This window comes from Myotis myotis, unplaced genomic scaffold (genome assembly GCF_014108235.1).
Source record: "Myotis myotis isolate mMyoMyo1 unplaced genomic scaffold, mMyoMyo1.p scaffold_m19_p_17, whole genome shotgun sequence".
Classification (NCBI taxonomy): domain Eukaryota; kingdom Metazoa; phylum Chordata; class Mammalia; order Chiroptera; family Vespertilionidae; genus Myotis; species Myotis myotis.
Window position 1 is genome coordinate 2,110,291 of NW_023416321.1, and position 13,892 is coordinate 2,124,182.

General features: G+C 63.3%; 1 protein-coding gene across 1 annotated transcript in view; it reads right to left on the reverse strand.

Annotated features, from left to right (window-relative positions):
* The window catches only part of MGAT5B (alpha-1,6-mannosylglycoprotein 6-beta-N-acetylglucosaminyltransferase B), a 37,099-nt gene extending 27,093 nt beyond the window's left edge, over positions 1 to 10,006 (reverse strand). The window contains exons 1-3 of the mRNA XM_036341848.1: positions 9,514 to 10,006; positions 6,199 to 6,311; positions 2,314 to 2,467 (exon numbers count right to left, since the gene is read on the reverse strand). Of these exons, the coding sequence (XP_036197741.1) occupies positions 2,314 to 2,467; positions 6,199 to 6,311; positions 9,514 to 9,581 (335 nt within the window). The 5' untranslated portion in view covers positions 9,582 to 10,006. The remainder of the gene's footprint in view (positions 1 to 2,313; positions 2,468 to 6,198; positions 6,312 to 9,513) is intronic.
* Between the last annotated feature and the right edge of the window lie 3,886 nt (positions 10,007 to 13,892).

A 13,892-nucleotide genomic window follows, 5' to 3' on the forward strand; every position in this document is an offset into this window, starting at 1 on the left:
ATAGACAGGTAATAGATAGATAATAGACAGATGATAGATAGATGATAGATGATAAATGATAGATGACAGATGATAAATGATAAATAGATGATAGACAGGTAATAGATAGCTGATAATAGATGATAGATAATAGATAGTTGATAGATAAATGATAGATAGATGATAGATGATAAATGATAGATAGATAATAGGTGATAGATTATAGACGATAAATAACAGATAGATAGATGAGAGATGATAGATAATAGATAGATGATAGGTATCTTCCCACTTTTGATGAGAACAGAGCTGGAGTTGGGCTGGGGTGTTTAGAAGCATTTTTGAGTTTTTAAATAAAGCTTCTTTTCAGAACAAAATTTTTTGGGGGGAAAAGGCCTGATCTCATTCCCCTCAGACAGGAATTCTGACATGTCCACTTTCTGCCGTCTTTTCTGCGTGTTTATTTTTGTTCAGTTTTACACACTACGTGACCCAACCCTATGATTGCTAGGTACGTAACTGCTTTCTTCACATCTTCCCTTCCCATTAAAATCCCCGCATCTCTGCCCTGGCCGGTGGCTCAGCTGGTTGGGGCATCGTCCCCGTACACCAACAGGTTGAGGGTTCAGTTCCCAGTCAGGGCACATACGTAGGTTGCAGGTTTGATCCCCGGACGGGCACTTACAGAGGCAACCAATCGATGTTTCTCTCTCACATCAGTGTTACTCTCTCTCTCCCTTCCCCTCTCTCTACCGTAAAATCAACAAAAACATGTCCTCTGGTGAGGATTAAAAAAGGAAAAAATCCCTGCATTTCCCCCTCAACACGCTTGTCTGCGGATGGCTGCCCACTCTGAGCGGAGGTGCCGTGCGTCCGTCCGTGTCTCACCGCCCCTCACCGCGGGCACCGAAATCACGGCTCGAACTCCCTGACTCTACTGAAAAGGCCACAGTGAGCACCAGGGAAAGAACTGGCCCCGAGGGGAAGAGTCTTCCTAAGACGGAGTCCCGGGGGAACTGCCAGGTCAGGGGGTGACCGTGTTTCCGATTCTGGCCCACAGCAGCGGGCGCCCGGGTTGAGGTGCCCAGGATCCCAGAGGCAGCCCAGCAACAACGGGACGGGGGGAGGAGGGAGCAAGCCCGGGACACTTCCGCTGTCTCTCTCCGGAGCCAGAAGCAACTGTTCCTGAAATCATGGCTCTGCCGGTGGGCTCCATGGGCTCTGCTGGTCATGATGGACGGTCGCTATTTCCCGAACTGGAGCTGGGAGGTGGTGTGTGCTCCCCGCCCCCCAGGAGAGGGAGGGCAGGGAGGGAGGGGCAGGCCAGCCAGGAAGAAATCCAGAGACACACTGAATGTGCCTCTACACAAACTTCTAAGATTCTGGTGGGCCTATCAGCGTGGCTCAGTGGTTGAGCGTCGACCTATGAACCAGGAGTCACAGTTCGATTCCCGGTCAGGGCACAGGCCCGGGTTGTGGGCTCCATCCCTGTAGGGGGGTGAGCAGGAGGCAGCCGACGGATGGTTCTCTCTCATCACTGAGGTTTCTGTCTCCCTCTCCCCTCCCGCCTCTCTCTTCGGAAAGGCCTGGGGCTTTGGCTTTTACATCACACATGCTGGCTGAGACAGAGCTTTGCTGCAAATTGTCTCTAAGTGCGGATTTCAAACAGTGTTTAGCAGGAGCACACTGTCAGCACATCACCCTGGCTGACGGACAGCCTTTCCCAAAGGGCGTCGCAGGGCAGGTGAGAACGCACAGCGAACCACCTCCCAAGGGACCCCAGGGTCCAAAAGGTCGGGCGCAGCTCATCTCCCAGGGGTGGCGGGGCCCAGTACCTCCCCGACAGCCCCGCCTGGGGGGAGGGAGGGCAGGACTCCTAGTCGTGATGTTCCCCCCTCTCTCTCTCTCCCCCTTCCCCTCTGAAATCAATAAAACACTTAAAAAAAAGGAAAAAACGGACAGAGCTCCAAACTGCCACGCTGGGGGGAAAGCGCAGGTGGGACGCCGCCTGTGGCCTGCGACCCCGCGCCCTGTGACGGAGAAGGCGCGGGTGTTGGAAACGCAGGTGTGACGCACTGAGAAGGCCCTGAAAGCCTTGCTCCAAGGCCAGGAAAGGGCCCTGCAGCTTCCACCCGGGATGTTTTATTAAAAAGGAGGAAAGACGGGCCACCGACCTGACAGTGTTAATGCTGTCGAACCCGGGGACGCAGAAGGCGCTCGGGGTTGCATGACCGTGGGGCTCTCTGTATCCTTAGTTTCCCCCGCTGAGCTCTAGGAGTGCGTCTGGAGCCTGCACACCTGGGCCCACCCCTCCCCCGCTCCGTGCCCCCTCACCTGTCCAGGGCCGAGTGCCCGTGCCCGTGCCCGGGAGCGCGGTGCAGCTCGCTGCTGTTCTCCAGCCTGGCCAGCGCGTCCATGCGCTTCGCCATCAGCTCCAGCAGCTCGCTCATCTTGCGGAGGGCACCGCGGGACTCCAGCCCGCCCGTCACTGCGGGCAGAGGGTGGTCAGTCAGAGGAGGCCGCCTGGTCTCCGGCCGGGGTGGCTCAGACCCCAGCCCCGCTCCTGTCTCCCCAGGAAGAGCAGGGGTCAGGGAAGGGAGCCTGCCGCGCCCGTCACCTGCAGGGCTGGAGCCCTCCCTGCCGTGTGGCACTGGGAAAATCTCTAACCTCTCTGGGCCTCAGTCTGGCCTCAGCAGAATCGAGCTGTAGACGTAACCTCAGGCCCAGTAGTGGGACAGGTACCTCCAAGGCCCCCGACGGCCAGCTCCGGACAGAACTTCTGGATCCGGCCTCCATGCGCCCCGCACCTGAACCTCCTGGCCAGACTTGGAGCCCACGTTCCCGGCCCTGGTCCTGACCTGCCATCGAATCTCCAGGACGTGGAGCCCAGGACCTGCACTTCCCTTGCTGCCCACATGCCTCAGATGCACAGGAGAGGTTGCGAGCCCGGGTTCGAGGGCTCCAGGGCCCTGGTCTCCTGCCGGCCTCGGCCGACCGCATCCCTCCCCAACCCCTGCTCCCTGACCGCCTGTAGAAACCGAGAACAAGTCCTGACTCTCAGGCTGGTCTCCAGTTTCCCAAAGACCAAGTCCAAGGCCGAGGGGCAGAGGAGACCGTGCGAAGAATAAAGTGAATGAAAACGAGGTGCTTCAGCCAAGATCGCATCGACCAGCCGGACATTCTCCGCACTTTCCTTTCTGATCACCCCCGTCGCCAGCGCCACACGGCCCGGGGGCGCAGTCCTCGCCTCCTTTCCAATGGAATCTCCCGGAGGTTTGAAACCGCCCCTCCACGCGGCCCACAGGCGCCCATTCCGGGCACGGCTCCCAGCTCGGCTCCCTGCGGCCCCACGGACCCAGCTCTGACTCTCTCGAGAAAAATGAGCTGTCAGGGACTCCCCAAAGCTTCTGGGGTTTCCGGGGAGGGGTGGGGGCACCTCAGGCTGGGGTCCTCAGAAGGAGACCCCAAAACAAAGGTCATTTATTTGGGGGTGAAGGAAACCCGGTTGGGGAGTGGGGAGGTGACATAGGGCAGGGGAGACAGCCCAGAGAGGGTGTGTCACCAAGCCGGGTGAACCAGCAGGTGTAGACCCCGGCTCAGAGCTCCCCCCTGGCAGACGAGGGAGCTGGGCCATGTGCACCCCATCTCCGCCGGTCACCACTCCGGGGCTGCTCCAGGACAGCCATGTTCTGATCCTTCCCAGCAGGAAAGGCCCCAAGAGCCGCAGGGCCGCCCACGGGAGGGCAGAGGGGCGTGAGCACCAACAGTCTCTGCTTCTCAGGAAGAGCGTGGCCCAGCAGGCCCGGAGGAGCTGGGAGGCCTTGGGGTCGGGGCTGCCCCTCCAAGGAGGGATTAAGCCAGTTCTTAAACATGCCAACAGCGCGAAGACTGGGGGCTGTGGGTGAGAGAGGAGACAGGCCCCCTCTCCTGCCTCTGGGTCCGCCAGGCCACTTCCATCAACGGGACCAAGACCCAAGACCCCTCCCCAGCTGCTGGGGCCCAGGGGCCGCCCGACCCCCGCTGACGGTGCAGGACCCCAGAAACTCCAGAGACCTCAGAAGGCAGCCAGGGGAAGGCAGCTTCATGCAGCCAGGCCCGGCCGCCCTCCCCGCCCATGTGGCTCACTCCCTGGACGCCACCACCAGGGGACTAGCAGGGCGAGTCCTGCCACGGGCCTGGAGTCGCCTCGCTGCGCTTGGCGTCAGTTAATGTGAGGCCCCAGGACACATCGCAGAGCCTACACATGGTCCCCCCACATTTCCATGTAAATGAGCAGCTGGGACGCGAGGTACACACAGCCCCTCGCACTTACACACGGGGTTCACTGCCCACACGGCCTTCTCCTCTCCAGACACGAGCTCTGTTCCTGTCTCTCCCGTCCTCCCTCGCCCTCCCTTCCCGTCCCCCACCCTTCCCCAGTGCCCCCTGGAAACTGAAGCGCCCCCCCCCCTCCCCAAGCAGGTAAGACAAGGGCCTCAGACACAGAAGCGAATTCCTTAGGAGGGGAGAAGGGCGGGGAGGCAGGAGGCAGGGAGGAGGGCTGGCCGGGCAGGGAGCACACGCCCTGGGCCCCAGCCAGGCCCGGCTGCAGCAGGAATTAGGTTAGACTCCTCCTCCCTGCGCTCCTGCAGCCTCCTCCCTGCGTCCGGACGGGTGTGCGGAACATGGGATGAGGCGTCTGTCACATTCTGCTCCGGACTAGAGAACGTGTCAACAGTGCGAGGGGCTCTGGATATTAGAGTCGGGGTCCTGGGGGGGGGGGCGGGGAGTGAGCAGGAGGAGGCATGAGGGCCCTTCTGGGGGGACCAGGTGACCTCCAGTGTCCCGCCACGTGCCCCCCCAGGGCACCCTCACAACTGGCCCAGCGCCCTTCCGCCTGGATCCTGGCATCTCCTACATAGAAACCCATCCTGGCATCTCCTACATAGACACCCCTCCTGGCATCTCCTACATAGAAACCCCTCCTGGCATCTCCTACATAGAAACCCCTCCTGGCATCTCCTACATAGAAACCCCGCATCCCCTCGGTCCCTCGTCTGCACTGTCCCACCTCACACTCAGCACCGCCCCCATGTTCACGGAGCTGATGCTGGTGCAGCAGCCGCGCTGGCCCGTGTCCTCTGAAGGTCCAGGTCCTGGGAAGCGGACGTGTCACCCCGCCTATCAGGGGAGGGAAGGCAGGCCCGGGAGGGCTCGGAGGTGGGATAAACTCACTACCCGCGGGCTTGGATGGCTGATACCCTGACGTTCCTGCCGGGCCTTGGGCCTCCGCAGGTTTAAAGAGGCGGATGTGAAGGCGAGGGGATGAGGGTAACGGGGCACAGACGGCACAGTAAGTGCCCCCCAGAGCACCCCCTCGATGACAGGACAGAGAGCCAGTCAGCTGAGCCGGGGGGTGGGGGGTGTTGAGAGAATGCACTTCAAAGAGAGACGTCCGAGAGGAGCAGGGAAAGCCCACTTGCCTCAGTTTCCCCTCCGGCTCTGCTCCCCTTTCCCACGGCTGAGGTGAGGCCGCCGTGGCGCACTGAGCCCGCGGCACTGCCTGCACCCCCCCTGGGCGGGAGGAAGGAGCAGCCCCCACGTGGGAGGAGGCTGCCGGGCCACCACCCAGCGCACCACGTGTGAGCTCTCCCACCCACCCGAACACGGCCGTGGCTCTCCTTCTCCAGCGGCACACAGCTGGCCGATGGGGAGCCGGTACAAGCGGGGCCGCCCGTCCCCAAGGCCCATGCTCTGAACCTCCGTCCACTGCCTTGCAAGCAGCACGCGGGCAAAGCCGTGAGACCCTGACTGTGCCCGGGAGCTCAGAGATCGGCCTGCCCTCTGCCTGCTGTGGGCACAGCCTGGGCCACAGGCACAGAGAGCCTGGATCTCAGACGCAGGAGTCACATTCAGACCCCCTTCCCTCCCCCCCCCCCCCCCCCCACTAACGAAGCGACACCGGCAGCTTCTCCGACGCCTGGGCTGGGCCACGTGGCTCAGAGCCCCTCCCCTGCTGAGAGCCCAGGCGAGAGGAACGGGTGACCACAGCCAGGACCAGGTCCAGGCGGCAGAGGGTCCCACAGCCCAAGCCGAGGCCCCTCTGCCCCCACGTCCACGCGCGAGGCGGCAGGATGCCTGGAACAGGGCCCCGGAGCGCCCTCCGCACTGCTGGCTCGCAGGCCTCGGTCCTCACCCACAGACACGCACTCCGACCCCACACCCTCTCCCCAGCGATACCTTCTGTGCGGATGGTGAACGGGGAGTCCCCCGGGCGCCGCGCGGAGAGCTGGCCGCCCAGCGACGTCATCAGGAAGCAGAGCGAGAAGAAGCCGATGCCCAGGACGAAGAGCCTGCGGGGAGCAACGGGGGTCACGGCGGCCAACACGCCCTCCCTCCCGTGAGGCCCGCCCACTGGCTGCGTGAACGTGGAAGGGCATGGTGACGGTCAGGGGCCGAGCTCGGCCAGGTCTCCCGTCGGCACAGGAGGAGCCGCTGAGCGGCCACAGGGCCGTGCGGGGCGAGATGCGCACCGAGGCCTGAGCTCTGGCCTCAGCAAAGGCCCTCTGGGCGCGGCCCCCAGACCACGGGCGCGGCCTGGAGATGTGGGAGGCACAGTTCCTGAGCCACTCTGGGGTTACTGAGTCAGACACTCGGGGGGGGGGGGGGGAGCACTGAGCTTTCTGAGCTCTCAGCAACGCTGAGACCCGCTGACGTTTGAGAACCGTTCGTGTAGACGGTTCAGCAGAACCGAGGCCGAAACCACCCGCTCGGCCCGGTGCACAGGCCCAGCCGCAGCCGTCCGTCCTGGGTGTGCGACCACCTCCTTATCCCGTTCAAGGGGGTGGGGTGTGCAGCAAGCTCTAGAAGGGCAGGGCCGTGTGGCTGCCTTCTGTGCCGACTCTCCCTAACCCGCATCTTCACCAGGCAGGCACGCGGTCGGTGGTCAGCCTGTGCCGTGGCCTGGTCAGAGTGGCCAACAGCTGTTAGTGGGGTGTCACATGCGTGTGCTGTCACAATCAGGAGAGCTGGCCGAACACGACTGCTGTTCATGCTTCACCACCGAGTGACTGGCTATTTCCCAGGTGCCAGGGAGCCACCCTCAGGTCCACAGCCCCCGCCCCCGCTGCTTCCGTACCAGATCCTGGGCCCACACAGGAGAACTGCGCTCCCAGCAGAGTCCTGGGGTGGCCAGAGGCGGCAGCTGTTCTGGGATTTTATCTTTTTTAAAAAATATATTTTTTAATTGGTTTCAGAGAGGAAGGGAGAGGAAGAGAGAGAGAGAGAAACATCAATGATGAGAGAGAATCATTGATCAGCTGCCTCCTGCACACCCCCCAGTGGGGATGGAGCCCGAAACTGGGGCATCGAACCATGACCTCCTGAACTGGGCGACGCTGACCGGGCTGCTCTGTGGCTTTAAATCGATCCAAGAACTGGATGAACCAACAGAGCTGAAAGGGGATCCCTCCCCCGCCCAGGTCAGGTCAGGCTGAGGAACCCCATCTCACAAGGAGCCATGCTCACCATGCGGAGCCCCCCAATCACCCCAGAGGCCTCCAGCCCTCTCACCGCCACCCCATCCTCAAGCCCCACTTTGTCTCTCCGTGCAGGACTGGCGTCATGCATTTTAATCTTCGTTGTTGGAAGCTGGCAGAGCAGTATTTAACTAAAACCTGGCCCATTAAAGAAAACACATCGTTACCGAAGAAAATAAAAGCACCACAAGATCCCCACCCATGTTTAAAGGAAGCTGCTGGAGACCAAATCGGAGAAGGGGCGGACCCGAAAGCAGAGAGGGGGCGGGGGGCTTCCTCCCGGAGACAATGGCACAGGAGGCAGCTCCCTCACTGTCCACCCCCAGGCCCTGGGTGTGGGGGGAGGGGGCAGGCCCTGGGATCCCACAGACGAGAGCCTGCTGGTCTCAGGCAGCAGCCAGAGGGACCGTGTGAGAGGAGATGGTCGCACACCCAGGAAGGTCCTCCCAGCCTGAGGACCAGATTGGAGTTCCTCGGCCCTCCCTCCCCCTCCCTCCCCCAGCCACGGGGCTGCCCTGAGAGCCGGGGGCCTGAGCTGCCAGGGCCCCAAGACCGGCATGAGCAGGTGTCTAGCCTGGAGCCCAGAACCTGAAGTGCCCACACACCACACCTGCCTCTCTCTCCGCCAGACCCCAGTCCTGAGGCCAGTGCCGCCTGCCCATGAGGACTGCAGGAGTGACATGGCTGGAGGCTGCCCCCATCTTTAGGGACACAGAGACCCACTGAGACCCTGAGGTGAAGGTACACATCTTGGGGGTAGGGAAGCCTGTGCACCCCCAGAGTTTGAAAGAACCAGGGCAGGACCCCAGGGATGCAGCGGGGAGATGGGGTTCCTCAGCTGGCCTGGGGGTAGGAAGGGATCCCCTTTCAGCTCTGCCAGCTCAAGCTCGGGTCAGCGGCTGGGCTCCTGCAGCCTGGATGGCAGGGCAGAGGTGGGGGGCAGGTTGAGACAGGGTGAGGACCCTCCCAACAGCCCGGGTCAGCTGGAGGTCAGAGGGTGTCCTGAGGAGCAAGACCCCTTCCCCCAGGCACCCGCTTCCCTTGGGAACCTATGTCATGGCTCCTGAATCTCTCCCCTTTGCCCGCTCAGGCCCTGCCGTCTGAGTCCCCCAGCCTCATGGTCCTCCCGCACCCCCGGACAGTGGGGTACCGCATGGCTCCTGCCTTCCCGGGGGCTGTCTCTGGGATGGAGGGATGACCTGCAGGAGAGGCGGGAGCCCCAAGAAGCAAGGTCTCCTCCTCACAGGAGGCCTCAGGGGAGGGGCTCAAACTCGGCCCCTCCCAGAGCCCAAGCCTCAGGCTCCTGTACCCTCTCCAGTGGCCGAGGCCAGAGTGCGCGCCCCCCTGACCCCCTCTCCTCTGCCGGCATTGGGGGTTGAATTCCCATTAGAGAGGATCCTTGCCCCAACCTCGGGGGCCCCTGTTGGAGACTGCCCGCACCCCACTTGGAGAAGGGGAGTGCTCGCTGAAGGGGGAGGGGAGGGGGGCCCAGGAGGAGGGGGAGCGCGGACCCAGGGCTGCAGGGCCAGAGAGGTGCAGGGCCAAGAACTTTGACGCCAGGGTGGGGTCTGCCAGGAGGGGCGGGACCCAGACCGGAGGGGAGGGGAGGGGAGGGGAGGAGAGGGGAGGGGAGGGGCGCCCAGCTGGGCGCTCACCGAGCCCAGGACCAGAACCCGGTGCTCCCGGCCCCATCTCCGTCCTCTCACCCGGAGTCCTCTCCAAACCAGACCCACTCGGGACACATCTCAGAATTGCACACCCCTCCCCGCGGGAGCCCGAACCCCAGCGCCACCGGCCGCCTCCAGGAGGGACGCACAGACCGCCCCTCTGCCACCGGCACGCACCCCTGCGGGGACTGACCCTGCGCCCCAGACCCGGGCACCGCTACCCCGCGCACCGCTACCGCGCGCACCCCTACCCCGCGCACTCCTACCCCGCGCACCGCCACCCCGCGCACCGCCACCCCGCGCCCTCGGGGAAAAGCCCCCCCCCCCGCCCCCGCCACCGAGAACTTTACCGAAACGGTCTCAGGGTGACCAGGCATCTCCTGACCATTATCTTCCCCTCGGCGTTGACTGCGATCATCGTTCAAACCGTCCGTCCGGCGGGGAGCGAGGAGCCCAGGCGAGGCCGCGCGCCCCGTCCCGGGCCTGTCCCGCCGCGTCCGGGCCGCGAACCCGCTGCGGCCGAAGCCGAGTCCGAGCGAGGCGGGGCCGGGGGCGCGGGGCTGCGCTGCGGGGCCGCGGGGAAGGGGAAGGGGAGCGCGGCTGCCGGGGCGGCGAGGGCGCCCGGCCGGGCGTCTCTGCGTCTCCGCTCTCCCCGCTTCACATCTTGGGAGCCGGGAGGCGGCGCGCCCCCAGACCGCCGGCCGCGCGTGTGCCCGCTCGGGCTCGCTCGCTGGGCGGGACGGCGCCGCGCGCAGACGGGCTCCCCGCCGCGGGCGCCCTCATCCCGGGCCCGCGCCCTCGGTGCCGGCTACAGGCGGCCCCCGGCCCGCGCCCCGGCCCCCCGCGCCGCCGGCCCGCGCCGCTGCCCGACCCGGCGCCGCTCAGCGCCCATGGCTCCCGCGCCGGCGCCCTGCCCGCCCGCCGCCCGGGTGTCCGCGTCCCGCCCGCGCCGCGCTACGCGGGGAGGCGCCGCATTGTTCCTCGGCGGCGGCTCCGCACCGCGGCCCCTTCCCCGGCGCGTCGGCGCCACCTCGTGGCGGAGGCCCCGCAGCGCGCCCTCCCGGCCTGGGCGGGGCGAGAGGACGGGCGGCCGGGATCGCCGAGCCGGAGCCTCCCCCGGCGGTATTTCCCCGCCCCCGCCCCCCAACCCTACCCCCAGCCCCAACCCTAACCGCCCCCCGCAAACCCCGCCGTCGGCCGCACCGGGCGCTGCCAGCCCCGAGGGCCCCGGGCTGCAGGCTCCGCGGAGGCAGCGCTGGGCAGGGACACCCTCCCCGCCGGTGCCGGGGCCTCCCTCCGCTCGGCCTCTGGCCCCCGGTGGCTTCTGCGCTGCACACCGCGCTGGTTTTGCTTTGCATCCTTCGCCCACCCTCCGGCCCTCTCTGCTCAGACACTGCTCGCCTCCCCTTGGCTTTCTGATCCAAGTTCAAACTCGCCTGTGACCACAAGTTCTTCCAGAAGCGGGGCGGCTGCGCGGGCCCAAGTTCTAACCTCAGACCCTCCAGTAACCAGGGGGGGTGTCCGTGCAAGCCCTCGGGCTCCCCGCTGTGGCATGGGAGCGACGGGGAGTGCGCGAAGGCCCCGGGCCCTGAGCTGCCCCCTAGCCCACCGCCAGCCCCGCTCCTGAGCCATTTGCTCCATCCGTGACTCATGCTCCTGCTTCACCTGCTTCTTCTCCATCAAAACCCACCCGGCCCTGCTCCATGATCTCATCGCCTCGCTGTCTGCGAACGCGAAGACCGATGATGAACGGGTGTTGGCGGACTAAGGAGCTGCTCCAGGAGGGAACAGATTTGCGCTGGGCAAGGACACGCTGACCGGGCCTCGTGCGGAAGAGTGCCGAGTGGTGGCGGGAGGAGTGTCAGGGCAGGCCGGCCAAGGAGCCAGAGGGCAGGGTCCCTGCCGGCTCCGAATCATACCTCGCGCCTGGGCATCCGCATCAGCCACACAATCGTCCCGTCCCCGGGGGTCAAGGCCCAAGCCCCTCTACACTGAGGCTGAAACGGCCCTTCCAGTTGTGTGTGTCGCTCACGAACGCTCAGGGGGGCGCATGCATTTTAGCCCAAAGGGAGGGGAGAGACGGGTCTCCCTGAAGGACAGCCATCTGCAGGGGGTCGTCCGAGAGGTGGCCTTCCCTCCGTCGGAAGCCAGAATTCAGAAGGTGAGCCCGGCCAGCGCAGCTCAGTGGTTGAGCGTCGACCTCTGAACCAGGAGGTCATGGTTTGATTCCTGGTCAGGGCACATGCAACCCGGGCATGTGCCCTTGGCCGGAATCGAACCTGCGACCCTTCAGTGAATGTGGGCGCAACTATTTCAAGAGTCGGAAAGCTAGGCTTCTCATGTGGAGTCGGATGATTTTAAAATGTAGGCTCCGTTTTTAAAAACGTTGTGCAAGGTAATAAAATCCAGTGGCAAGTCAGCCACCTGGTCCCCTGTGGGTGTCAGGAGGGCAGAGCTGGGAGTCCACCAGCCCCACCCACCCAGCAAGTCCTGGCTTTCCTGAAACCCCCCCTCCCCACCGCCCCCCTTCCACCTCACAGGCACCCCCCTGCCCCCGGGGGGGGGGGAGGTCAGCACTCTGGGTGTGCTCTGGGGTCTCCCTGTGGACTCCTGGTCCCTCACTGTCTCCCCTCACGGGAGCCCTGGCTGCGGCCTCCACCTTCCCAAGGCGTCAAGGTTGCTTCTGGGGAGGGAAGAGGCAAGAAAGAAACAAACCATTGACTGCTGTCACCTCGGCAGCAGACACACATTAAGAGGCGACAGGCCACCGTCCTTTGCTGGCGTGCGGAGCATTAATAATGTCATAACAGCCTTTGCTGACACTGCACACAGATCACCCGCGGGCAACCAGCGGCCCCCCACGGAGCTGCGGCGGCCATGCGGGGAGCCCCAGGGGCGCGCTCTGGCCAAGGCACACCTCATGCGCTCCGTCTCACAGCGTTAGGCTAATCCTCCCCTTGGAAAGCAGCTCGGCGCTTGTTGTCATTTACGCCTGAAGGCCGTCCGCTGCACAGCCTGTGGGCGCCGGGAACGGCCACTGCACTTTCCTGTGCTGCAGGCCGTCAGCTGCTGTGCGTGTGCGCACACGTGTGCGTGTGTGCGTGGGTTCATGGGGTGGCCAGGGAAGCCAGGACAGACGGACGGGGGTCCCTCCCAGTGGACCCCATCCCAGCACCAGAGACACAGGCCAGCTCTTCCTTTAACAAGACCCTGAGGTTCCATTTATTGCACACCTACTCCGTGCCAGGAAATGAGCCCGGGACTCCATGTTGCCATGTTTACTTTGCTACTTCATTTCAATGTGCTTTAGCAGGGCGACATTTTTTCTTTTTTTAATCCTCACCCGAGGATTTTTTTCCCATTGATTTTTAGAGAGAGTGGAAAGGAGAGAGAGAAACAGAGAGAAACACCGATGTGAGAGAGACACATCAATTGGTGGCCTCCCGCATGCCTCTGACCAGGGCCAGGGGCCTGCAACCGAGGTACGTGCCCTTGACTGGAATCGAACCCGGGACCCTTCAGTCCGCAGGCGTCATGATGCTCTATCCACTGAGCCAAACCAGCTAGGGTGCAACTTTTTAAAAAAATGTTTTTATTGATTTAAGAGAGTAAGGGAAGGAGGGAGGGAGGAAGAGAGAGAGAGAGTAACATCAATGATGAGAGAGAATCATGGATCGGCTGCCTCCTGCACGCCCCGCACTGGGGATCGAGCCCACAACCCGGGCATGTGCCCTTGACCGGGAATCGAACTGTGACCTCCTGGTTCATAGGTCAACGCTCAACCACTGAGCCCCGCTGGCCGGCTGACCTCAATCCTATGAAATGTCCAGAATGGGCAGTTCCATACAGACAGGAAGTGGGCTGGCGGCTGCCAGGGGCTGGGGAGTGGGAGTGGCAGCTCTCGGGGGCGGGGCTTCTTTCCGGGCTGATGAAAATGTCTAGGACGGGATAATGGGGATATTTGCACAATCTTATGAATATTCTAAAAACCACTGGATTGGCCCTAGCCATTTTGGCTCAGTGGATAGAGCGTCGGCCTGCAGACTGAAGGGTCCCTGGTTCAAGTCCGGCCAAGGGCACATGCCGGGGTTGCGGCCTTGATCCCGCCCAGTAGGGGGCGTGCAGGAGGCAGCCAATCCATGATTCTCTCTCATCATTGATGTTTCTATCTCTCTCTCTCCCTTCCTCTCTGAAATCAATAAAAAAAATATTTAAAAAACAATAACAAAAAACTCGCTGGATTATACACCGGAAAGGGGCAAACTTTATCTGAATGCTATCTCAACAATGAAGACGCTTGCCCACGGGTACTTGTCAGCACAGAGGAGAGCAGGTTTGAACCCAGACCCTGCCTCCGAGCATGCCCCCCCCCCCACCTCCCCCACCCGCCACCGCCGCCCTGTTGCTCTGGCTCTTACGGGTTTGCACACGCAGCACCCAGGGCGCCCGTGGACCAGGCGCTGAGTAAGCGCTGCTTGCTGACTGGCAGAGGCTTAGAGGAGAGACAGCGCTTAAGGGGCAGAGGATGGGCCGGGCTCCCAGAGGGAAGATGCCCCTTATTCCAGCCTGTGGCCCGCTGCGCCCCCTGCAGGCCTCTAGCCTGTCATTTCGGGCATTTAAACACACCCCCCCCCCCTCCCGCAGCCTGGCCAGCGTGGCTCAGTGGATGATCACCCACCTCTGCACCAGGAGATCACGGTTCGATTTCCAGTTGGGGCACAGGCCCAGA